The 22,995-nt window shown below is 44.0% G+C and overlaps 1 protein-coding gene across 1 annotated transcript in view; it reads left to right on the top strand.

Moving 5' to 3' along the window:
- The window catches only part of LOC132401195 (sialate:O-sulfotransferase 2-like), a 470,540-nt gene that overhangs the window by 358,882 nt on the left and 88,663 nt on the right, over positions 1 to 22,995 (top strand). Inside the window, exons 4-5 of the mRNA XM_059983174.1 lie at positions 18,640 to 18,754; positions 20,726 to 20,910. Coding sequence (XP_059839157.1) covers positions 18,640 to 18,754; positions 20,726 to 20,910 — 300 coding nt within the window. The remainder of the gene's footprint in view (positions 1 to 18,639; positions 18,755 to 20,725; positions 20,911 to 22,995) is intronic.

Raw genomic sequence — 22,995 nt, 5'->3', positions numbered from 1 at the left:
GGAACAAAATCCTAAGCTATTCAACCTTTCCCTGTAACTCAGTTCCTCAGGTCCCAGCAACACTCGAGTAAACTTTCTCTGCACTCTTTCAATCAAATTGATAACTTTCCTCTGGGTAGATGACCGTGTCACCAGGAGATAAATCCTGCAGACAGTGTATCCAGGTGACATTTATAGACGCTCATTGAGAAGCTGTCGTAAGGGTCACTGATTTCTTTTTTTTAAACTCTTCTTTGAAAAGCCACGGTTTACATACAGTATAGTGTCTCACTAATGTACAAGGGACAGCCCAGTGTTTATTGGCAGCACAGTGACACGATTAGTAGTGCTGATGCCTCACAGCACCTGAGACCCATTTCAATCCTCACCTTGGCTGCTGTCTGTGTGGAGTTTGCAAGTTCTCTCAGTGACCAGAGGTACATTGAGATTCCTTTTCTTTCAGGTATTTATAGAAAAGTAAAGAAATGCAGTAGAATTTACAAAAAAAACTGTTAAAGACTGACAAACAATCAATGTACAAATGATGACAAATAGTGGGGAAAAGAACTATTGATAACAGGAGATGTAAAGAGTTTTTAAAAGTGAGTGTGTAGTTCTTAGAATCAGAGTTGAGGTGAGTGAAATTGTCTGCATTGGTGTGGGACCTGATGGTTGTAGGGTAATAAGTGTTCCTGAACCTGGTGGTGTGGGACCTGATGGTTGAGGGTTAATCACTGTTTCTGAACCTGGTGGTGTGGGACCTGATGGTTGAGGGGTAATAACTGTTCCTGAACCTGGCGCTGTTCGACCCAAGGCATCTGTACCTCCTTCTCTAGCAAGAAGAGAGTATGGCCTGGATGGTGGGGGTGGGTCTTTGTTAATTCATGTTGCTTTCGTCTGGCAGTACACAGTGTAAGTGTGCTCACTGGTGGAGAGGACTTTGTGATTGGACTGGGCTGGGAAAAATGTAAATGGGTGGTTAATGGTCAGTACAGACTCAATGTGATTGGACTGGGCTGGGAAAAATGTAACTGGGTGGTTAATGGTCAGTACAGATTCAAAGTGATTGGACTGGGCTGTGAAAAATGTAAATGGGTGGTTAATGGTCAGTACAGACTCAATGTGATTGGACTGGGCTGGGAAAAATGTAACTGGGTGGTTAATGGTCAGTACAGATTCAAAGTGATTGGACTGGGCTGTGAAAAATGTAAATGGGTGGTTAATGGTCAGTACAGACTCAATGTGATTGGACTGGGCTATGAAAAATGTAAATGGGTGGTTAATGGTCAGTACAGACTCAATGTGATTGGACTGGGCTGGGAAAAATGTAAATGGGTGGTTAATGGTCAGTACAGACTCAATGTGATTGGACTGGGCTGGGAAAAATGTAAATGGGTGGTTAATGGTCAGTACAGACTCAATGTGATTGGACTGGGCTATGAAAAATGTAAATGGGTGGTTAATGGTCAGTACAGACTCAATGTGATTGGACTGGGCTGGGAAAAATGTAAATGGGTGGTGAATGGTCAGTACAGACTCAATGTGATTGGACTGGGCTGGGAAAAATGTAAATGGGTGGTTAATGGTCAGTACAGACTCAATGTGATTGGACTGGGCTGGGAAAAATGTAAATGGGTGGTTAATGGTCAGTACAGACTCAATGCACGGAATGGCTTGATTCCAAGCTGATGTTTTCTATAACCATTCCTTCAACATTAAGCAAAGTTAAATTCAAACCCTCAATAAAAGCCTGTCTAGTATCAGAGAGACAACACCCACCCTGTTCTCATGCATCCATCTGTGTCCTTCATTATCTTTTGCCCTGTAAATTATATCTGTGTCAAATACTGTGCAACACACAGTGTGTCGGGCTCAGCCAGAGTATATTGTGGGGAGCAGTGTTGTCAATTAGATAAAGTTCAAAGAGAAAGTGCCATTACCTCTGTGACAAACCTCCAGAAAGACTGAAGCAATATCGGAGAGGACATCGGTCAACGGTGTTCGGGAACAGCTTACGGTGCAGTCTGGCTGGTGATGGGGGTAGATCAGTGCAGGGCCCAGTTGGAAAAAGATTTGAACACACCTCTGTGTTTGTGTTCATCAGTGAAAGCAATGGGAACAGGAGATATATTTTCCACTGGCTACCCTGATGACATCAATTAATCTTAGTGTAAGTACTGATCAGGAATAGTTCCCACTGTACTACTGTGACAAGGGATTGGAATTCCCCTGTACTTTAACAAATGCAGTGACTTGCACATTCAGGTCTGTTGTGCACAGTAGCCATTGCAGTAAAGTTATCAAATAACACCAGATATGGACAAACACAGCCTCACACAGACACGGACACATATTCAGACATACAGACAGTCAGTCTGTCTGACTGTTTGTCTGTCTCTCTTTCTCCTTCCCTCTCCCCACCTCCCTCTACACCCCTCCTTCTCCCTCTCCCTCTCCCCTCTCTCCCTCTCTCTCTCTCTCTCTTTCTCACTCTCACTCACACACATATTATCCATTTCCATCTTCCCATGTTTTCATAAATACTGCCCTCCTCCCGAGGGAATGGACACTATTTGTGCACATTTGGAATAATCTTGACCGATCCACTTCTGTGTTTGAGTGCTTCCCCACCTCTTTGCTGAGAAGGCTGAACCACAGGATCACCCCACTAAATGAAATAACGATGATAAGAGAGAGAATGTCAGGAGGTTTGATCACATCTTTAATCAGTGGGAACTGTTGCCAGAACTTTCAGCTTGAGTCCTCGTCAGGTGAGATTGCTGATGCAAGGTGGAAAATGTTTATACTTGAACCCCCTGATCAGTATTGGCTCCTTCTGTGAATGCACCAGGGCGAAATTCAATAGTACCAGTGAAGACAGATATCCACTTGCACAGCTCATAAGCGACAAGAACCAGTGAGTTCAAGTCGTAAAATGAAAATCTGCCACAGTAGCCTAGCTGTTAGTGTGACACTATTACAGTGTGAGTGACCCAGGTTCAGTTCTCCCACTGTCTGCAAGGAGTTGGTGCGTTCTCAGCATGACCACATAGGTTTTCCTCTGGGTGCTCCAGTATCCTCACATATTCTAAAGACGTATGGATTAATTAGTCATAAGGATGGAATTTATTATCTGGAAGATGTCGCCTGAGGAATTGTTGTTCGCAGGTGCCATCTTGTCTGGAAGGGCTGTGTGGTCTAGACAGGCCTGTTATAATGTTGTATGTCTAAATAACCTTCTCATTGGGTCTGGACGGGCCTGTTATCATGTTGTATGTCTAAATAACCGTCTCATTGGGTCTGGATGGGCCTGTTATCATGTTGTATGTCTAAATAACCGTCTCATTGGGTCTGGACAGGCCTGTTATCATGTTGTATGTCTAAATAACCGTCTCATTGGGTCTGGATGGGCCTGTTATCATGTTGTATGTCTAAATAACCGTCTCATTGGGTCTGGATGGGCCTGTTATCATGTTGTATGTCTAAATAACCGTCTCATTGGGTCTGGACAGGCCTGTTATCATGTTGTATGTCTAAATAACCATCTCATTGGGTCTGGACGAGCCTGTTATCATGTTGTATGTCTAAATAACCGTCTCATTGGGTCTGGATGGGCCTGTTATCATGTTGTATGTCTAAATAACCGTCTCATTGGGTCTGGACAGGCCTGTTATGTTGTATGTCTAAATAACCGTCTCATTGGGTCTGGACAGGCCTGTTATCATGTTGTATGTCTAAATAACCGTCTCATTGGGTCTGGATGGGCCTGTTATCCTGTTGTATATCTAAATAACCGTCTCATTGGGTCTGGACGGGCCTGTTATCATGTTGTATGTCTAAATAACCGTCTCATTGGGTCTGGACGGGCCTGTTATCATGTTGTATATCTAAATAACAGTCTCATTGGGTCTGGACAGGCCTGTTATCATGTTGTATATCTAAATAACAGTCTCATTGGGTCTGGACAGGCCTGTTATCATGTTGTATATCTAAATAACAGTCTCATTGGGTCTGGACAGGCCTGTTATTGTGTTGTATATATAAGAAACTGTCTTGTTGATGTGAGAAGCTGGGAGCTGATGGGTGGAAGAGGTGAGGAGTTGAAGATGGAGAAATCTGGTGGGAGAAGAGAGTGGTCCATGGACGAAAGAGAATGAGTTGGGGAGTAAATGGGAGGTGATGTGCAGGTCACGAAGGCAGCACAGGAAAAGAGAAAGCATGAGAGGGCCTCGAGAATGGGGAATGGAAAAGGGAAGGGGGAAAGTTCAGGATCGGAATCAGAATCAGACTGAATATCACTGGCATATGTTGTGAAATTTGATAACTTTACGGCAGCAGTACATTGCAATGCATGATAGTAGAGAAAAGAAAGAGTGCAAATTACAATACGTGTATATATGTATATGAAATGGGTAATACGTAGTAGAAGTGCAGAAATTTTTCAAAAGTACTGAGGTAATGCTCATGGGTTCAATGTCCATTTAGGGATCGGATGGTGGATGGGAAGAAGCTGTTCCTGAATTGCTGAGTGTGTGCCTTCAGGCTTCTACATCTCCTTGCTGATGGTAGCAATGAGAAGAGGGCATACTCTGGGTGCTTGGAGTCCTTTAAGATGGATGCTGCATTCCTGAGGCCCCGCTCCTTGAAGATGTTTTGAATACTACGATGTTAGTACCCATGATGGAGCTGGCTAATTTCACAAGTTTCTGCGACTTACTTTGATCCTGTGCAGTAGCAGCCCCTGCCCTCCCCCTGCCCCATCCTCCCCGTACCAGATGGTGATGCAGCCTATCAGAATGCTCTCCATGATACACCTGTAGAAGTTTTTGAGTGTTTTGGATGGCAAACCAAATCTCCTCAAACTCCTAATGAAATATAGCTTAAATATAGCTGCTGTCTTGCCTTCTTTATAACTGCATCATAATGTTGGGACCAGGTTAGATCTTCAGAGATATTAACATCCAGGAACTTGAACTTGCTCACACTCTCCACTTCTGATCCCTTTATGAGGATTGGTTTGTGTTCTCTTGTCACAGAGACGTTACTCATTATTTTATCTCCCTCATATACCTATAAAAATAATAATGAGCAGCTCAAATAACCTGCTTAGACATTTAATGTTGATCTGATTCAGCTTGACTTTCTCCCCGTCATCCTCCAATTCCACATCACTCCAACAATATACTTATTAAAACTTTGGGATTTTGTGTCTCACTGTTTGAAGCAAAGCCAAGTTTCTGGAACCGTATCCAGAATATTAAACTCCAGTGCTACTAAAGGACAAACACAAGCCCCACTGGAGAGATGTTTGTCGTGTAGCAGCAGCAACACTAACAAAATCCAACCACTACAAGCTGAAACCTACTGAATCCCTTCCCACACACCTCCACCTGAATTCACTGGTGGTACAATTCATTGATGTTTTCATCACCAAGGCTAAACTTTGAGAGGTTGCAGAGAATATTTAAAAATTAGAGAGCTTGCGAACTTCACGTTGGGATCTCATATGCATTCCCTTCCACTGCAGGTTTCGGGAGTCACGTAGTTCTGAAGAAAAAAATTTAGCAATTCTGCTTTATTGCTTGTCTACGTTATTTTTCTGTGCACTTTTATGGTATCTCTTTAAATTTTGCTTTGTTTTGTGCTCATGCCTTTATTGCAGTGGAAAGTTGAGATTAGTCCATGGGGAAATTCAGACAGTGTTTGCACCATTCTCGGAATAGACATCTGGAATGTGAATGGGTCTGGCTGAACTTGCACAATTAAATCTGATGAATGCCGTGCCAGTTGGAATACAAAGCTCGACAGCCTCAGCTCTCAAAGGGATGGGCCATTTAGTATGTGAGACAGGGTCTTGTGGTGGTCCAAAGGATAGCTTCAGACTAGAATTCCCAAATATCATCCCTTCACGGTGAGATAGGAGATAAAGTGTGATAATAAATGCTCAGGGCCAGCAGATTCCCCTTAGGGTGACGGGCAAGATGAAAATTGGAAAACCTTGGTTGATTAGGCATAATGAGAATCTGGTCAAGAGAAAGAAGACATCTACCTGGTTAGACCATACTTGGACTATTGTGTTCATTACTGGTTGCCTCATTATAGAATGGATGTAGAAGCCTCAGAGAGGTTGTAGAGGAGATTTACCAGGCTGGTGTCTGGACCCGAGGACGTGTCACAGGGGGACAAGGCTTTTCTCTTTGGAGTGACGGAGAGGTGAATTGACAGAGGTGTACAAGACGATTAGGTGCATCCTGAGTGGATAGCCAGAGAAATTTTCCCGGGGCTGATACAAAGGGCATAATTTTAAGGTGATTGGAGAAAATGATAGGGAGAATGTCAGAGATGAGTTCTATAGACAGAGAGTGGTGGGTGAGTGGAACACACTGCCAGGGATGATGTTAGAGGGAGAAACATCGTACACCTCTGATTTTCAGTACAAATATGAGTCTAGTCACTTGCGGAAGTTCTCTGATGACTCTGTAGTGGTTGGGTGTATCAGAGGTGGGCAGGAGTCAGAGTACAGAGGACTGGCGGACAAGTTTGTGTAGTGGTGTGGGAGGAAGAGGACTGACTAGTCCATTATACATTCTGGGAGAGGAAGTTGCTGTGGTGGAGGAGTACAAATACTTGTGTGTTCACCTCGACAACTGACTTGACTGGAAAACCAACACCAAAACTGTTTACAAGAAGGGATGAGCAGACTCTATTTTCTAAGGAAGATGAGATCCTTCAATGTGTGCAGCAGAATGTTGGAGACCTCTTACCAGTCTGTTGTAGCGAGCCCAGTCTTCTTTGTGACGTTGTGTTGGGTGAGCAGCATTGGTGCTGGTGATGCAAAAACACTAAATAAACTCATCAAAAGGGCTGGATCCGTCCTTGGCCACAACCTAGACTCTTCTGAGTTAGAGGTGGAGAGGAGGTCTGAGCAAACTCTTACCCATTGTGGACAATGTGGCACATCCTCCCCACCCCTACTGAATCGGCAATGCAACACCCTTTCAAACAGACTCAGTCAGCTCTGCTGTCACAAGGATCGTTACAGAAAATCTTTCCTACCAAATGCAATAAGCATAAACAACTGTTCAACTCTGTGTGTATTTGTTATTATTATTAGAGACATTTCAGAAACTCTTAGGGACATGGATGATAGAAACTAAAGTGCTCTGTAGGAGAAAGGGTGAGATTAACCTTCGAGTGGGTTAAAGTGTCAGCACAACATCATGGGCCAAAGGGCCTGTATTGTGCTCTTCTATGTTCTAGATGCCACATCTAGGCAGCTGAGGTCAAACAAGTTTGAAAGGACTTATTGCACATTTAAGGTGGAAATTAGGAGGGCATAAACAGCTCATTATATATCCTTCCAGGGTCAGGGGCTGGGGGTTGGAAGCCCGATGTGTACAAGTCAGAGTGTCTGGGGCCAAAGCTGGAGGTGGCCTGTCCTGGGTTGTGGGGGTGGGGGGGTGATTGTGTGTGTGTGTGCGTGTGTGTGTGTGTGTGTGTGTGTGTGTGTGTGTGTGTGTGTGTGTGTGTGTGTGTGTGTGTGAGTGGGTGTGTGGGTGGGTTGGTGAGTTTGGGTGGGAGTGTGTGTGAGTGAGTGAGTGGGTGGGTGGGTGAGTTTGGGTGGGAGTGTGTGTGAGTGAGTGGGTGGGTGGGTGAGTTTGGGTGGGAGTATGTGTGAGTGAGTGAGTGGGTGGGTGGGTGAGTTTGGGTGGGAGTATGTGTGAGTGAGTGAGTGGGTGGGTGGGTGAGTTTGGGTGGGAGTGTGTGTGAGTGAGTGGGTGGGTGGGTGAGTTTGGGTGGGAGTGTGTGTGTGTGAGTGAGTGGGTGGGTGGGTGAGTTTGGGTGGGAGTGTGAGTGAGTGAGTGGGTGGGTGGGTGAGTTTGGGTGGGAGTGTGTGTGAGTGAGTGAGTGGGTGGGTGGGTGAGTTTGGGTGGGAGTGTGTGTGAGTGAGTGAGTGGGTGGGTGGGTGAGTTTGGGTGGGAGTGTGTGTGAGTGAGTGAGTGGGTGGGTGGGTGAGTTTGGGTGGGAGTGTGTGTGAGTGAGTGAGTGGGTGGGTGGGTGAGTTTGGGTGGGAGTGTGTGTGAGTGAGTGAGTGGGTGGGTGGGTGAGTTTGGGTGGGAGTGTGTGTGAGTGGGTGGGTGGGTGAGTTTGGGTGGGAGTGTGTGTGAGTGGGTGGGTGGGTGAGTTTGGGTGGGAGTGTGTGTGAGTGAGTGAGTGGGTGGGTGGGTGAGTTTGGGTGGGAGTGTGTGTGAGTGAGTGAGTGGGTGGGTGAGTTTGGGTGGGAGTGTGTGTGAGTGGGTGGGTGGGTGAGTTTGGGTGGGAGTGTGTGTGAGTGAGTGAGTGAGTGGGTGGGTGAGTTTGGGTGGGAGTGTGTGTGAGTGAGTGAGTGGGTGGGTGGGTGAGTTTGGGTGGGAGTGTGTGTGAGTGGGTGGGTGGGTGAGTTTGGGTGGGAGTGTGTGTGAGTGAGTGAGTGGGTGGGTGGGTGAGTTTGGGTGTGAGTGTGTGTGAGTGAGTGAGTGAGTGGGTGGGTGAGTTTGGGTGGGAGTGTGTGTGAGTGAGTGGGTGGGTGGGTGAGTTTGGGTGGGAGTGTGTGTGAGTGAGTGAGTGAGTGGGTGGGTGGGTGAGTTTGGGTGGGAGTGTGTGTGAGTGAGTGAGTGGGTGGGTGGGTGAGTTTGGGTGGGAGTGTGTGTGAGTGGGTGGGTGGGTGAGTTTGGGTGGGAGTGTGTGTGAGTGAGTGAGTGGGTGGGTGGGTGAGTTTGGGTGGGAGTGTGTGAGTGAGTGAGTGAGTGAGTGAGTGAGTGAGTGAGTGGGTGGGTGAGTTTGGGTGGGAGTGTGTGTGAGTGAGTGGGTGGGTGAGTTTGGGTGGGAGTGTGTGTGAGTGAGTGAGTGGGTGGGTGGGTGAGTTTGGGTGGGAGTGTGTGTGTGAGTGATTATGTGGATGGGTGAGTTTGGGTGGGAGTGTGTGAGTGGGTGGGTGGGTGAGTTTGGGTGGGAGTGTGTGTGAGTGAGTGAGTGGGTGGGTGGGTGAGTTTGGGTGGGAGTGTGTGTGAGTGAGTGGGTGTGTGGGTGGGTGAGTTTGGGTGGGAGTGTGTGTGTGTGAGTGAGTGGGTGGGTGGGTGAGTTTGGGTGGGAGTGTGTGAGTGGGTGGGTGGGTGAGTTTGGGTGGGAGTGTGTGTGAGTGAGTGAGTGGGTGGGTGGGTGAGTTTGGGTGGGAGTGTGTGTGAGTGGGTGGGTTGGTGAGTTTGGGTGGGAGTGTGTGTGAGTGAGTGGGTGGGTGGGTGAGTTTGGGTGGGAGTGTGTGTGAGTGAGTGAGTGGGTGGGTGGGTGAGCTTGGGTGGGAGTGTGTGTGAGTGAGTGAGTGGGTGGGTGGGTGAGTTTGGGTGGGAGTGTGAGTGAGTGAGTGGGTGGGTGGGTGAGTTTGGGTGGGAGTGTGTGTGAGTGTGTGAATGGGTGGGTGGGTGAGTTTGGGTGGGAGTGTGTGTGTGTGAGTGAGTGGGTGGGTGGGTGAGTTTGGGTGGGAGTGTGTGTGAGTGAGTGAGTGGGTGGGTGGGTGAGTTTGGGTGGGAGTGTGTGTGAGTGAGTGAGTGGGTGGGTGGGTGAGTTTGGGTGGGAGTGTGTGTGAGTGAGTGGGTGTGTGGGTGGGAAATGGGCTTGTTTTGCTGTCGTTGTTTTGTTCTATTGTTGGCTTCTGCTGTTCTACTGATCATTGGGGGCACGCTATTTCGTGCAGCTGCTGCCAGCTCATCCTGAGGTGTGTTGGTTGTTAACACAAACAACACATTTCAGGATTCAGTGAAGAGCTTGTCTTGCATACTGCTTACGTGCATCAAATCATTACACAGTGCATTGAGCTGGAATATATTAGAATACCAGTGCAGAATAAAGAGTAAAAGTCATTGAAAAAGTGGAGTGCAGGTAACCGATAAAGTGTGAGATCATAATGAATGTGAGGGCAAGAGTCCATCTTATCATCTGGTAATGGTGGGACAGAAGCTGTCCTTGAGCCTGGCGGCACATGTGTTCAGGACTTTATACCTCCTGTCTGATGGGAGAGTGGAGAAGAGAAACTATTCATCAACTGAGAATGTGGGCAAAGGAATGAGAGATGAAATTCAACTCAGACAAGTGCAGGGTAATGCATTTTGAGAGGTTGAAATAGGGCAGGACATGGAAAGATAATAGCAGGGTCCTGGACAGTGTTGTTGAACAGAGACCTCGAGTACATACACACATTCAGTAGATCCCTGCAAGAAGGTATATGGCACACTTGACTTCATCAGCTTTGGTACTGAGTATCTCACCCCTTCATATAGAAACAGATATAGACCATCTCACCCCTTCATATAGAAACAGATATAGACCATCTCACCCCTTCATATAGAAACAGATATAGACCATCTCACTCCATATAGAAACAGATGTAGACCATCTCACTCCATATAGAAACAGATATAGACCATCTCACCCCTTCATACAGAAACAGATATAGACCATCTCACCCCTTCATATAGAAACAGATATAGACCATCTCACCCCTTCATATAGAAACAGATATAGGCCATCTCACTCCTTCATACAGAAACAGATATAGGCCATCTCACTCCATATAGAAACAGATATAGACCATCTCACCCCTTCATATAGAAACAGATATAGACCATCTCACTCCATATAGAAACAGATATAGACCATCTCACTCCTTCATACAGAAACAGATATGGACCATCTCACCCCTTCATATAGAAACAGATATGGACCATCTCACTCCTTCATATAGAAACAGATATAGACCAACTCACTCCTTCATATAGAAACAGATATAGACCATCTCACTCCTTCATACAGAAACAGATATAGACCATCTCACCCCTTCATACAGAAACAGATATAGACCATCTCACCCCTTCATACAGAAACAGGTATAGACCATCTCACCCCTTCATATAGAAACAGATATAGGCCATCTCACCCCTTCATACAGAAACAGGTATGGACCATCTCACTCCATATAGAAACAGATATAGACCATCTCACTCCTTCATACAGAAACAGATATGGACCATCTCACCCCTTCATATAGAAACAGATATGGACCATCTCACCCCTTCATATAGAAACAGATATGGACCATCTCACTCCTTCATATAGAAACAGATATAGACCAACTCACTCCTTCATATAGAAACAGATATAGACCAACTCACTCCTTCATATAGAAACAGATATAGACCATCTCACTCCTTCATACAGAAACAGATATAGACCATCTCACCCCTTCATATAGAAGCAGATATAGACCATCTCACCCCTTCATACAGAAACAGGTATAGACCATCTCACCCCTTAATATAGAAACAGATATAGACCATCTCACCCCTTCATATAGAAACAGATATAGGCCATCTCACCCCTTCATACAGAAACAGATATGGACCATCTCACTCCATATAGAAACAGATATAGACCATCTCACTCCTTCATACAGAAACAGATATGGACCATCTCACCCCTTCATATAGAAACAGATATGGACCATCTCACTCCTTCATATAGAAACAGATATAGACCAACTCACTCCTTCATATAGAAACAGATATAGACCATCTCACTCCTTCATACAGAAACAGATATAGACCATCTCACCCCTTCATATAGAAACAGATATAGGCCATCTCACCCCTTCATACAGAAACAGATATGGACCATCTCACTCCATATAGAAACAGATATAGACCATCTCACTCCTTCATACAGAAACAGATATGGACCATCTCACCCCTTCATATAGAAACAGATATGGACCATCTCACTCCTTCATATAGAAACAGAAATAGACCAACTCACTCCTTCATATAGAAACAGATATAGACCAACTCACTCCTTCATATCGAAACAGATATAGACCATCTCACCCCTTCATACAGAAACAGATATAGACCATCTCACCCCTTCATATAGAAACAGATATAGACCATCTCACCCCTTCATATAGAAACAGATATAGGCCATCTCACTCCTTCATACAGAAACAGATATAGGCCATCTCACTCCATATAGAAACAGATATAGACCATCTCACCCCTTCATATAGAAACAGATATAGACCATCTCACTCCATATAGAAACAGATATAGACCATCTCACTCCTTCATACAGAAACAGATATGGACCATCTCACCCCTTCATATAGAAACAGATATGGACCATCTCACTCCTTCATATAGAAACAGATATAGACCAACTCACTCCTTCATATAGAAACAGATATAGACCATCTCACTCCTTCATACAGAAACAGATATAGACCATCTCACCCCTTCATACAGAAACAGATATAGACCATCTCACCCCTTCATACAGAAACAGGTATAGACCATCTCACCCCTTCATATAGAAACAGATATAGGCCATCTCACCCCTTCATACAGAAACAGATATGGACCATCTCACTCCATATAGAAACAGATATAGACCATCTCACTCCTTCATACAGAAACAGATATGGACCATCTCACCCCTTCATATAGAAACAGATATGGACCATCTCACCCCTTCATATAGAAACAGATATGGACCATCTCACTCCTTCATATAGAAACAGATATAGACCAACTCACTCCTTCATATAGAAACAGATATAGACCAACTCACTCCTTCATATAGAAACAGATATAGACCATCTCACTCCTTCATACAGAAACAGATATAGACCATCTCACCCCTTCATATAGAAACAGATATAGACCATCTCACCCCTTCATACAGAAACAGGTATAGACCATCTCACCCCTTAATATAGAAACAGATATAGACCATCTCACCCCTTCATATAGAAACAGATATAGGCCATCTCACCCCTTCATACAGAAACAGATATGGACCATCTCACTCCATATAGAAACAGATATAGACCATCTCACTCCTTCATACAGAAACAGATATGGACCATCTCACCCCTTCATATAGAAACAGATATGGACCATCTCACTCCTTCATATAGAAACAGATATAGACCAACTCACTCCTTCATATAGAAACAGATATAGACCATCTCACTCCTTCATACAGAAACAGATATAGACCATCTCACCCCTTCATATAGAAACAGATATAGGCCATCTCACCCCTTCATACAGAAACAGATATGGACCATCTCACTCCATATAGAAACAGATATAGACCATCTCACTCCTTCATACAGAAACAGATATGGACCATCTCACCCCTTCATATAGAAACAGATATGGACCATCTCACTCCTTCATATAGAAACAGATATAGACCAACTCACTCCTTCATATAGAAACAGATATAGACCAACTCACTCCTTCATATCGAAACAGATATAGACCATCTCACCCCTTCATATAGAAACAGGTATAGACCACCTCACTCCTTCATATAGAAACGGGTATAGACCATCTCACTCCTTCATATAGAAACAGGTATAGACCATCTCCATATAGAAACAGATATAGACCATCTCACTCCATATAGAAACAGATATGAGCCATCTCACCCCTTCATATAGAAACAGATATAGACCATCTCACTCCATATAGAAACAGATATAGGCCACCTCACTCCTCCATACAGAAACAGATATAGACCATCTCACTCCATATAGAAACAGATATAGGCCATCTTCACTCCTTCATATAGAAACAGGTATAGACAATCTCACTCCATGTAGAAACAGATATAGACCATGTCACTCCTTCATACAGAAACAGATATAGACCATCTCACTCCTTCATATAGAAACAGGTATAGACCATCTCCATATAGAAACAGATATAGACCATCTCACTCCATATAGAAACAGATATGAGCCAACTCACCCCTTCATATAGAAACAGATATAGACCATCTCACTCCATATAGAAACAGATATAGGCCACCTCACTCCTCCATACAGAAACAGATATAGACCATCTCACTCCATATAGAAACAGATATAGGCCATCTTCACTCCTTCATATAGAAACAGGTATAGACAATCTCACTCCATGTAGAAACAGATATAGACCATGTCACTCCTTCATACAGAAACAGATATAGACCATCTCACTCCTTCATATGGAAACAGATATAGACCATCTCACCCCTTCATATAGAAACAGATATAGACCATCTCACTCCTTCATATAGAAACAGATATAGACCATCTCGCTCCTTCATACAGAAACAGATATAGACCATCTCACTCCTTCATATAGAAACAGATATAGACCATCTCGCTCCTTCATACAGAAACAGATATAGACCATCTCACTCCATAAAGAAACAGATATAGACCATCTCACTTCTTCATACAGAAACAGGTGAAGACTATCTCAGTCCTAAAGCTTCGCTTCATCAGTGATTGAGATTCAATTCCCAACACGGTCTGTAAAGATTATGTACACTCTCCCCATGCTCCTCCATTTGTTTTTGTTTCCTCCTGTTTTCCAAAGACGTGTGGGTTAGGGACAGCTGTAGTAACCTGTGGGCGTGTTATCCTGGCACCAGAAACACGGCAACATTTGCGCATTGCCCCCGCACATCATTGACACAAACGACACATTTTCATGGTACGTTTCAACGTTTTGATGTGCATGTGACAAACAAATTCAATCATTATCTTTATTTTGTATTGGCAATTACATATCCCAAACTCATCTGACAGAATTAATATCAGTAATCAGCAACACAATACCAAGAAGGGCTGTTCTCAGTGTAGGGCAATTGAGTAGAATGAGTGTGAGTGTGTGGGCAGATTTATTGGAGACTGCCCACCTTGTAAATATACCTCTCATTCATTCTCTCAGCTGGTGCAGTGCAACAGAGATCTTCATTGTAAGGACCACACCCTGTTAATGACTTTGTCATTCAATTGTTTCCTGAATGGAGATGTTGATTGCCTGGTTTGGTGTCTGGCACGTGTTCCTCACCGAGTTCGCACTTACAGCTCTTGCAGGGAGAGAACATTTGCAGCAGCCATTTATTCCAAGTCCTGGGGTATAATGTGTGTGGGACTGATGGGACTTTCCTCTCAGGGCAGAGATGGTTAATACCAGCGGGGCATAATTTTCAGGTGACTGGAGGAAAGCACGGGGGGGGGGGGGCAGCTAGCTTTTACTCAGTGGTGGTGCCAGGATGGTGAAGACATTTGAGAAACTCTGAGATAGGCAAATAGATGTTAGGAAAATGTAGGGCTGTGCGGGAGGGAAGGGTCGGATTGATCTTGGTCTTGAACTAGGTTATAGGAAAAGATTGTATTTCCTCAAAGTATTATCATGAATAAGGATAATTTTTTTAAATTAAAAAAATCATCAAAATATTTCTGAGATATTACACTTTATAACTGGAATGGCAGAACATAAAAAGGGAGGATGTAGAAATCGCTTTGCCCAACTCATAGGTCCTGGTTGGACCCCATTGGAAACTCTGTACACCGGGCATTCACTACATCTTCCAAAGAGTTATCAGTCATAGGAGGGTAAAACCATTTCACCCGAGCTCACTACAGTTCCTGGGGTTAGAATATCTAGACTAGGTATGCATGATCTTCAGGGGTGGCTTATTTGAGAGGTTTAGGATTTTGAAATGAGTTGACAGGGCAACATTAATTATAATAAGAAACAGGTCCTTTACTCTTTTGAGCAAATGTTCCACCTCTGCTTTCGGCAGCTCTGGTTCTCAGGTCTTGATGGGGATGTTGCATTTCGTCAAAGAGGCACAGAGAGAAAGTCAGTCTCCATGGGTTTAAATCTTGTCACATCCTCTGTAGGAGGAAGAGTAGGGAATAGGCACCTACTCACTCATTTGCTAAAGCCTTCTCTCCTATCTTAAAGTCCATTCAACATGCCCTCTGTTTCCCTAGCTTCCCTAATTAGTGAATATCCAAGGCCATCCTACATGGAGAATACCAAGGATTCCCAAACTTCTGAGTGAGAAAAGAATCCTTCTCACATCATTCCCAGAAGACCCACACTTCAGTAAAACTAAACCCTAAGTACTTGGTTGAGCTGTATGAGCGACTACGGTCCAGCTGTGGGTTGACTGGGGCTAGTTTTGAATTTATACTAGAGCTTTTGTTTAGCTGGGACTATGCAGAATAACAGCTTGGCACAGACTAGATGGGCCAAAGGGCCTGTTTCTGTATTATAGTGCTCTCTGACTCTGGCAAGAGAGGAGCTCAATATCTACATTGCCCAGCACTATTAAGAATTATATATCTTTCACCGAGGTTTTCTGAAGTTGAGAGAGTTTGGACCATTCTCCCATTCTGTAAGGTGAGAATATTTGTTGTTAACTAAAGGAACCAAAACTGTACAGGAATTTTGCATTGGCCATTTGTAACCGTTACCTGGAAGCTGTCAAATTCTTCAATCCCTTTCTACCTGGAGCTCATGGGGCTTTGCAAGCCCATCAATGCCACCTTCCTTTGCTCAACGTGGCCAGCAATTTGATCTAAGCTGCTCAGCGATTAAAAAGGCAATTAAAACCATAAGCCATCCTGTCAGTGTGTTTGAACAAGTGGTTAATCTGCTAATCTTCTCCATTTGTCAGCAAATTCCACAATTTTAATCTTTAATTTATGAATAAGATGCCCTCCAGCCTCACAAACCATGACTGTGAAGTTAGCTTTAAAATCAAATTAGCATGAGGTTGTTTATACAAGGGCTTCTGATAAATAGGTCACTGTGTGACACAGGGGTATTCGCTGTAATTACTCGGTGCCTTTTGGAAGAATTCCAGTTTCCTATGTTTAATATTCATTGAAGAATTCCCTGAGATTCAGTGAAACTTAATTTACCATCCGTCAGAGATCTATCTGTACCTGGAGCCCCAAAATTCAGGACTAACTCAGTCTGAGTTAACAACACAGTCCTTTTAAAATATTGATGTGCAGTCTTTTTCTGCTTTAGTTATCATTGAATTTCATAGGATTTCTGGAACTCTCTGACATGTTATATTTTAGGAGACACTTAAAGAAGAGATTAGTCTTCTGGGATCTTATCAAGTGATTGTCTTACCTGCTCCTGGATCCTCCTCGAGTGTGTTGCATTTGGCTGGGTTAGTCACCAAACCATTTCTTATTGTTATTTCCACTTACTACTGCATTTTAATAATAGTGGTAGTTCCAATGATCTCCACAAGATATTTCACAGAATGCAAAAAGCAGTAAATATTCAGCCTACAAATTACTTTCAACTACAAAAGTGCCATTCAATGCCTATCTGCAATAGGAGAGCTCAAAGACAAAATCAAATTTATTATCAAAGTACATGTATGTTACCACATTCTACCCTGAGATTGATTTACCTGCAGATAAATAAAGAAATACAATTGGATTTTTGAAAAGCTATTCAAAAACCATGACAAAGGATTGATCTGAGGGAAAAATATTTACCAAACACTTGTATTGGTAGAGAGGGGAGAGGCTGGGAGGGTGATGGGCTGAACGTGGGCAGAGAGGATGCTGCAGTCAGTGTGGACCAGCTGGGACAAAGGCCTGTTTCTGTGCTATAGTACTCGATGTCTGCTTAACATTTCTATCCTGAGGAAAAGATTCTGTTTGTCTACACTAACTAAGCTCACTACCGTGTCCTTCACAGAGTGCTGGTCTGTGGGATTCTCCAAACTGGAAGCGATGAAGGGAACTGGTGATGAGGGGGAACAGGAACTAGCCTGGACTGGGAGGAAGGGTTAACTCTTTCCACAGATTGTATTGTTTCAGTTCAGCACTCATTTCTTTTCTATTGCCCTCCTGCTGATGAGGGATAGTTACATTACATGTCTCATCCAAGTTGCCTTGCTTCGAGCTTGGAAGGATAATCTTCCCTGCAATAGGTGTCACGGGTAGACAGGTGGTGAAGAAGCCTTTTGGCAGACTCGTCTTTCAGTGGAGGTTTGGACATCCAGGTCTGGAGACTCCAGGACTGTTTGGGAGAACAAGAGACCATGGAACCCAACAGGGACCATCTTTTTGGCTTTATGCCTGTTCCTGCCATCTTGAATGACAGCACAGCCCCCGTTAAAATTTCAGAATTTCAGCCTTTCCCTGCACCACAAGTAAGATGTCCGTGTTCCAGTTTGCAGCACCGTTGATCACCTGTAACTGACCTGTTGTGAAACGGGAGAAGTTTTCCCACGAAGCAGCAGTGGGAATTCTTTCGCCCCAGGACAGATCTCGTGTCGTGTGAGGGAGGGGATCTCATTGAAACCTATCGGATACTGAAAAGCCAGAACAGAGAGTTCGTGGAGAGGTTGTTTCCTATAGTGGGTGTCGAGGACCAGAGAGTACAGCCTCAGAATAGAGGGACGTCCATTTGGAACAGAGATGAGGAGGAATTTCTTTAGCCAGAGGGTGGTGAATCTGTGGAATTCATTGCCACAGATGGCTGTGGAGGCCAAGTCATTGGGTGTATTTAAAGTGGAGGTTGATAGGTTCTTTATTCGTAAGAATGTCAAAGGTTATGGGGAGAAAACAGGGGAATGGGGTTGAGGGATATTAATAGCCACGATGGAATGATAGAGTAAATTCGATGGGCTAAATGGCCTAATTCTGCTTCTATTTCTTATGGTCTTACGATGAATCTGCACACTGCATCTACAAGTATTAATTATTGGAATTGTGTGACAATTTACTTTCCCTCTCTCTCTCCATCCTAGCAAAATATATCGGATGTTATCTCGACAGCAACAAGCAGAGGGCATTAAGGGGAACAGCGTTCTTTGACTACAGAAAGATGACCATATTTCGTTGCCAGGACAACTGTGCCGAAAGGTAGGGTCATGGAATTCCATTTACTGAGTATGAGGGTGTGTGAATGCGGGCAGGAAATTCTCCAGGGCTGGTGTTCCCAGAGTCACAGAGCAGTACAGACCATTCGGCCCAAAGAGTCCATGTTGACCCTGGTGACCATCCAGCTTGTCCCAATTTCCTGCATTCGGCACCTCTCCATGTTCCTATCCAATTGTTTCTTAAACGCTGCTACTGTTCCTGCCTCAACCACTTCCCCGGCAGCTCTTTCCATTCACACCTTCCGGTGCGTGAAAAATTACCCCCAGGTCCCTTTCCCTTCTCACTCTAAAGATAACCCCATTTTGTTGCCAGGAGAACTGTGCTGAAAGGAAAGGTAATGGAGTTCCATTTATCGTTCTCTTTCATGCTCTTCCATGTAATAAGGACATAATAATGCATGAAGGTATTTAACTCTTGGGAGACAATGACAATTTGTTTATGCTCTGCTTCACCAGTTTCATTGGCACTTAATCACTTAGAAACAGAGAGAAAAACCAAGAGCAAGATAGAAGAATGATAAAGGGCCAAGGACATGGACGTGGCTGGAAAGACAGGCCCCTAATGTCCTTGAGCAAGTGCGGCCCTTCCAATGACTGTACCTCCACGGTACCAATGAGGAAGAAATTCCAGCTTTTAGATCCAATGAGAATGAAGGACCAGTGAAATATGAATGTGTGTGACCACCTAGAGCAGGAGATTCTCCGGGGCTGGTGTCCCCAGAGTCACAGATATACAGATACAGGCCAGTCGGCCCAATAAGTCCATGCTGACCATGGTGACCATCCAGCTCACTCCAATTCCCTGCATTTTCCCATATTCCGATAAAGCCCACCTCTCCAGGACTCTGTGCTTCGGGAATGCTACCACTGTACCACTTCCTCTGGCAGCTCATGACAAATACCCACCACCTTCTGGAAGAAAAGATTGTCCTTCAAGACTCACAGCAATTCCACAGCCCAACACCAGGCTTCTGTCCCCAGTTATAAGGCCCTTGATTACGGTTCTTGTATGTAAAGATGAACCCTTGACCCCACAAGCTACCTCGGTCTTGACCCTTTCATCTCACTGTCTGTCTGCACTGCACTCTCTCTTTAACTGTATCACCTTATTCTGCATCCTGTTATTGCTTTTCACTTGTACCATCCAATAGACTTATGTTTTGAAATTATCTGTTTGGAAGCTGTGCAAAATTAACTTTACTACTGTATTTGGTACATGTGACAATAACAAACTAATTTACCAGTTAATTAAATTTCTAAACAGTGAATTTTTTCCGTTTTGAAATGATCTTTTCCTTGTGTACCGTTCTGTTGCCCTGTTGCTGATGTGATAGAGTGACAGAGATACAGCACAAAACAGGCCTTTCGGCCCATTGAGTCTGTGCTGACCATTTACGTTACCCCCTACATTAATCCCACTTTATTCTCAGCACATTCCATCAACTCTGCCCGGATTCTACCACTCACCTACACACGAGAGGCAACTCGGGATAATTAACACACCCGCCCGCATGTCTTTGGGATGTGGGATGAAACCAGAGCAACCAAGGGGAAGATTAAAGATGAAAGATTAGTTTCATTTGTACATGTAGATTGAAACATAGAGCGAAAAGCGCCGTTTGCGTCAATGACCAACACAATCTGAGGGTGCGCCGCGAGTGTCACCATGCCTCTGTCACCACAGCTTACTAACCCTCACCCGCACGGCTGTGGAATGAGGGAGGGACCCGGAGAGAACATACACCCACCTACAGATCGCGGCGGAACTGAACCCCGATTGCTGACGCTGTAAAGTGTTATACTGGCCCCTCCGCTACCAAACCGTGGTCACTGGCAGACTGCAAACTCCACACAGACAGCAGCTGAGGTCGGAACTGAACCCAGGAGGCTGGAGCAGTGGGGTTGCACCACAGTGCACCCAAGTGTTAATAGTCTCTCTCATTTGTACCTGCAGGGGCTATCAGTACGCGGGCCTGGAGTTTGGAGCTGAATGTTACTGTGGACACAGGATACAGACCCAGAACACCAGTGAGTCCGAGTGCAACATGGAGTGTAAGGGGGAAAAGAGCAGTACGTGCGGAGGCCCGAACCGGCTGTCTGTCTACCGACTGGAGCTGACCAACGAGTCCGCCAGACGCTGTAAGCCCAGTAACAGTTGTTCAGCACATTCACAGTCCATCTCCCTCCATAGCACTGCAGCGTGAAACATTCTCACACACATACACCAACTTCTCAATCAAACACTGCACAGAGTGACTTCTCTGGTCTTTAGGTGGAACAGAGCTGATTGGGCAATAACCTGTCAATCATGCCTAAAGACCTGGGAATGGGATGATTGAGAAGATTTGATTTGCAAAATTCAAACTACTGTACTATACGTAATCACCCTGTCCCACATTTATTGCTGGATCAATAATTATTGGAACACTTTGCAGTAGTTTTGGTCATGAGTTCCTTTTGCTGGTGCTTGCAAAACGGACCATGTTTTGCTGTTAGTTTAGAATCAGAATCAGATTTGTTATCACTGGCATATGTCAGTACATTTGTTTTTGCACACTCAGTGATTCAGGAACAGCTTCTTCCCCTCTGACACCGGATTTCAGAATGGACATTGAACCCATGAACACCATCACACTCCTTTTTATTTCTGTTTGTTTTTGTACAACTTATTTTAACTTACGTATATATATATATATTTACTGTAATTCATTTTTAATCTTTTTATTATCTGCTGCTATTATTTGCTGCTAAGTTTGCAAATTTCATGAAACATGCTAGTGATAATAAACCTGATTCTGATTCTGACATAACAAATCTCCTCATCTCCTAATGAATTATAGCTACTGTCATGCCTTCTTCATAAGTGCATCAATGTATTATGCCCAGGAGAGATCTTCAGAGATGTTGACACCCAGCAACTAGAAACTGCTCACCCTTTCCACAGCTGTCTCCTTGATGAGGACTGGTGTGTGGTCCATTGTCTTTCCCTTCCTGGAGTCCACTATCAATTTCTTTGTCTTACTGACGTTGAGGGCAAGGTCGTTGTTGTGACAGCACTCAACCAGCTGATCTATCTCACTCTTGGATCCCTCGTCATCACCATCTGAGATTCTGCCTACAACAGCTGTTGTTTCAAACTACAGTCACAGGTATCCTGGAAAGAAATGGAGTCTTCCTGTGCTGTTTCACAAAAGTAGTCAAGCTTTAGTGGGAAACCTGGTACTGGCAGTGTGGTCAACAGGAAAGCCAAGTATGCTGGAAACACTCAACAGGTCAGCCAGCATCTGTGGAAAGAGTAGCAGTCTTACTGTTTCAGGTTAAAGATCTTCCCTCAGAGCTGGACCAACAATTCACTCTGCTAGAAATATTCCCATTATCCTATCCAAACCCCCTCTTTCTCAGTTCTGATAAAGACTCGTTGACCAGAGGTTTTGACAGCTTCTCTCCACAGCTGCTGTCTGACCTGCTGAGTATTTCCAGCATCATTTCAGCCCCACAGTATTTGCAGATTTTTGTTATATTTTTGTGATTTTCAATCAAACAACAGAGCAACTCAGAACCTGATTTTCCTTCAACTAAACCCAAGTATCAGAAAATAAAAAGAACCACCCAAGCTAAAGGAAAAACTAACACTCAGAGACACTTCTGCCTCACTATTTCAAAGCCAAAGTCAAAGTAAATTCATTGTCTAAGTACATATTTGTTACCTGAGATTCATTTGCCTGCAGGCATTTACAGGAAAATAAATAAACACAATACATTTATGAAAATCTATAGATAATCAAAAATTGACAACCAACCAACGTGCAAAAGAAGACATTGTGTCAATAAAAAATAAATAATACTGAGTAGATGATTTGTAACATCATTCACGTCAAATCTAAACTGATCCCGCAACCTACAGACTTACTACCAAGGACTCAACAACTCATGCTGTCAGTGTTGGTTATTTATTTGTAGTTGCACAGATTGTTTTCTTTTGCATATCGGTTGTTTGTCAGTCTCTGTGTGTATTTTTTCAATGATTCTATTCAGTTTTTTTCATTGAAAAAATTCAAAGTTATTTCAAAACACTAGAAAGTTAAATATTAATTGATGCTAATTTTTTTATTATGAATGGAAACAATTGCATTGCGGTTAACTGACTGTGTGGTCTAATCTGCATTCAGGGTGCAGAAACAGCAGTGCTTAAATCATTTATATTACGTCTGGTTGAAGATCAAA

This window comes from Hypanus sabinus, chromosome 10, assembly GCF_030144855.1.
Source record: "Hypanus sabinus isolate sHypSab1 chromosome 10, sHypSab1.hap1, whole genome shotgun sequence".
NCBI classification, from domain to species: Eukaryota; Metazoa; Chordata; class Chondrichthyes; order Myliobatiformes; family Dasyatidae; genus Hypanus; species Hypanus sabinus.
This window is presented reverse-complemented; position numbering and strand designations above follow the sequence as displayed.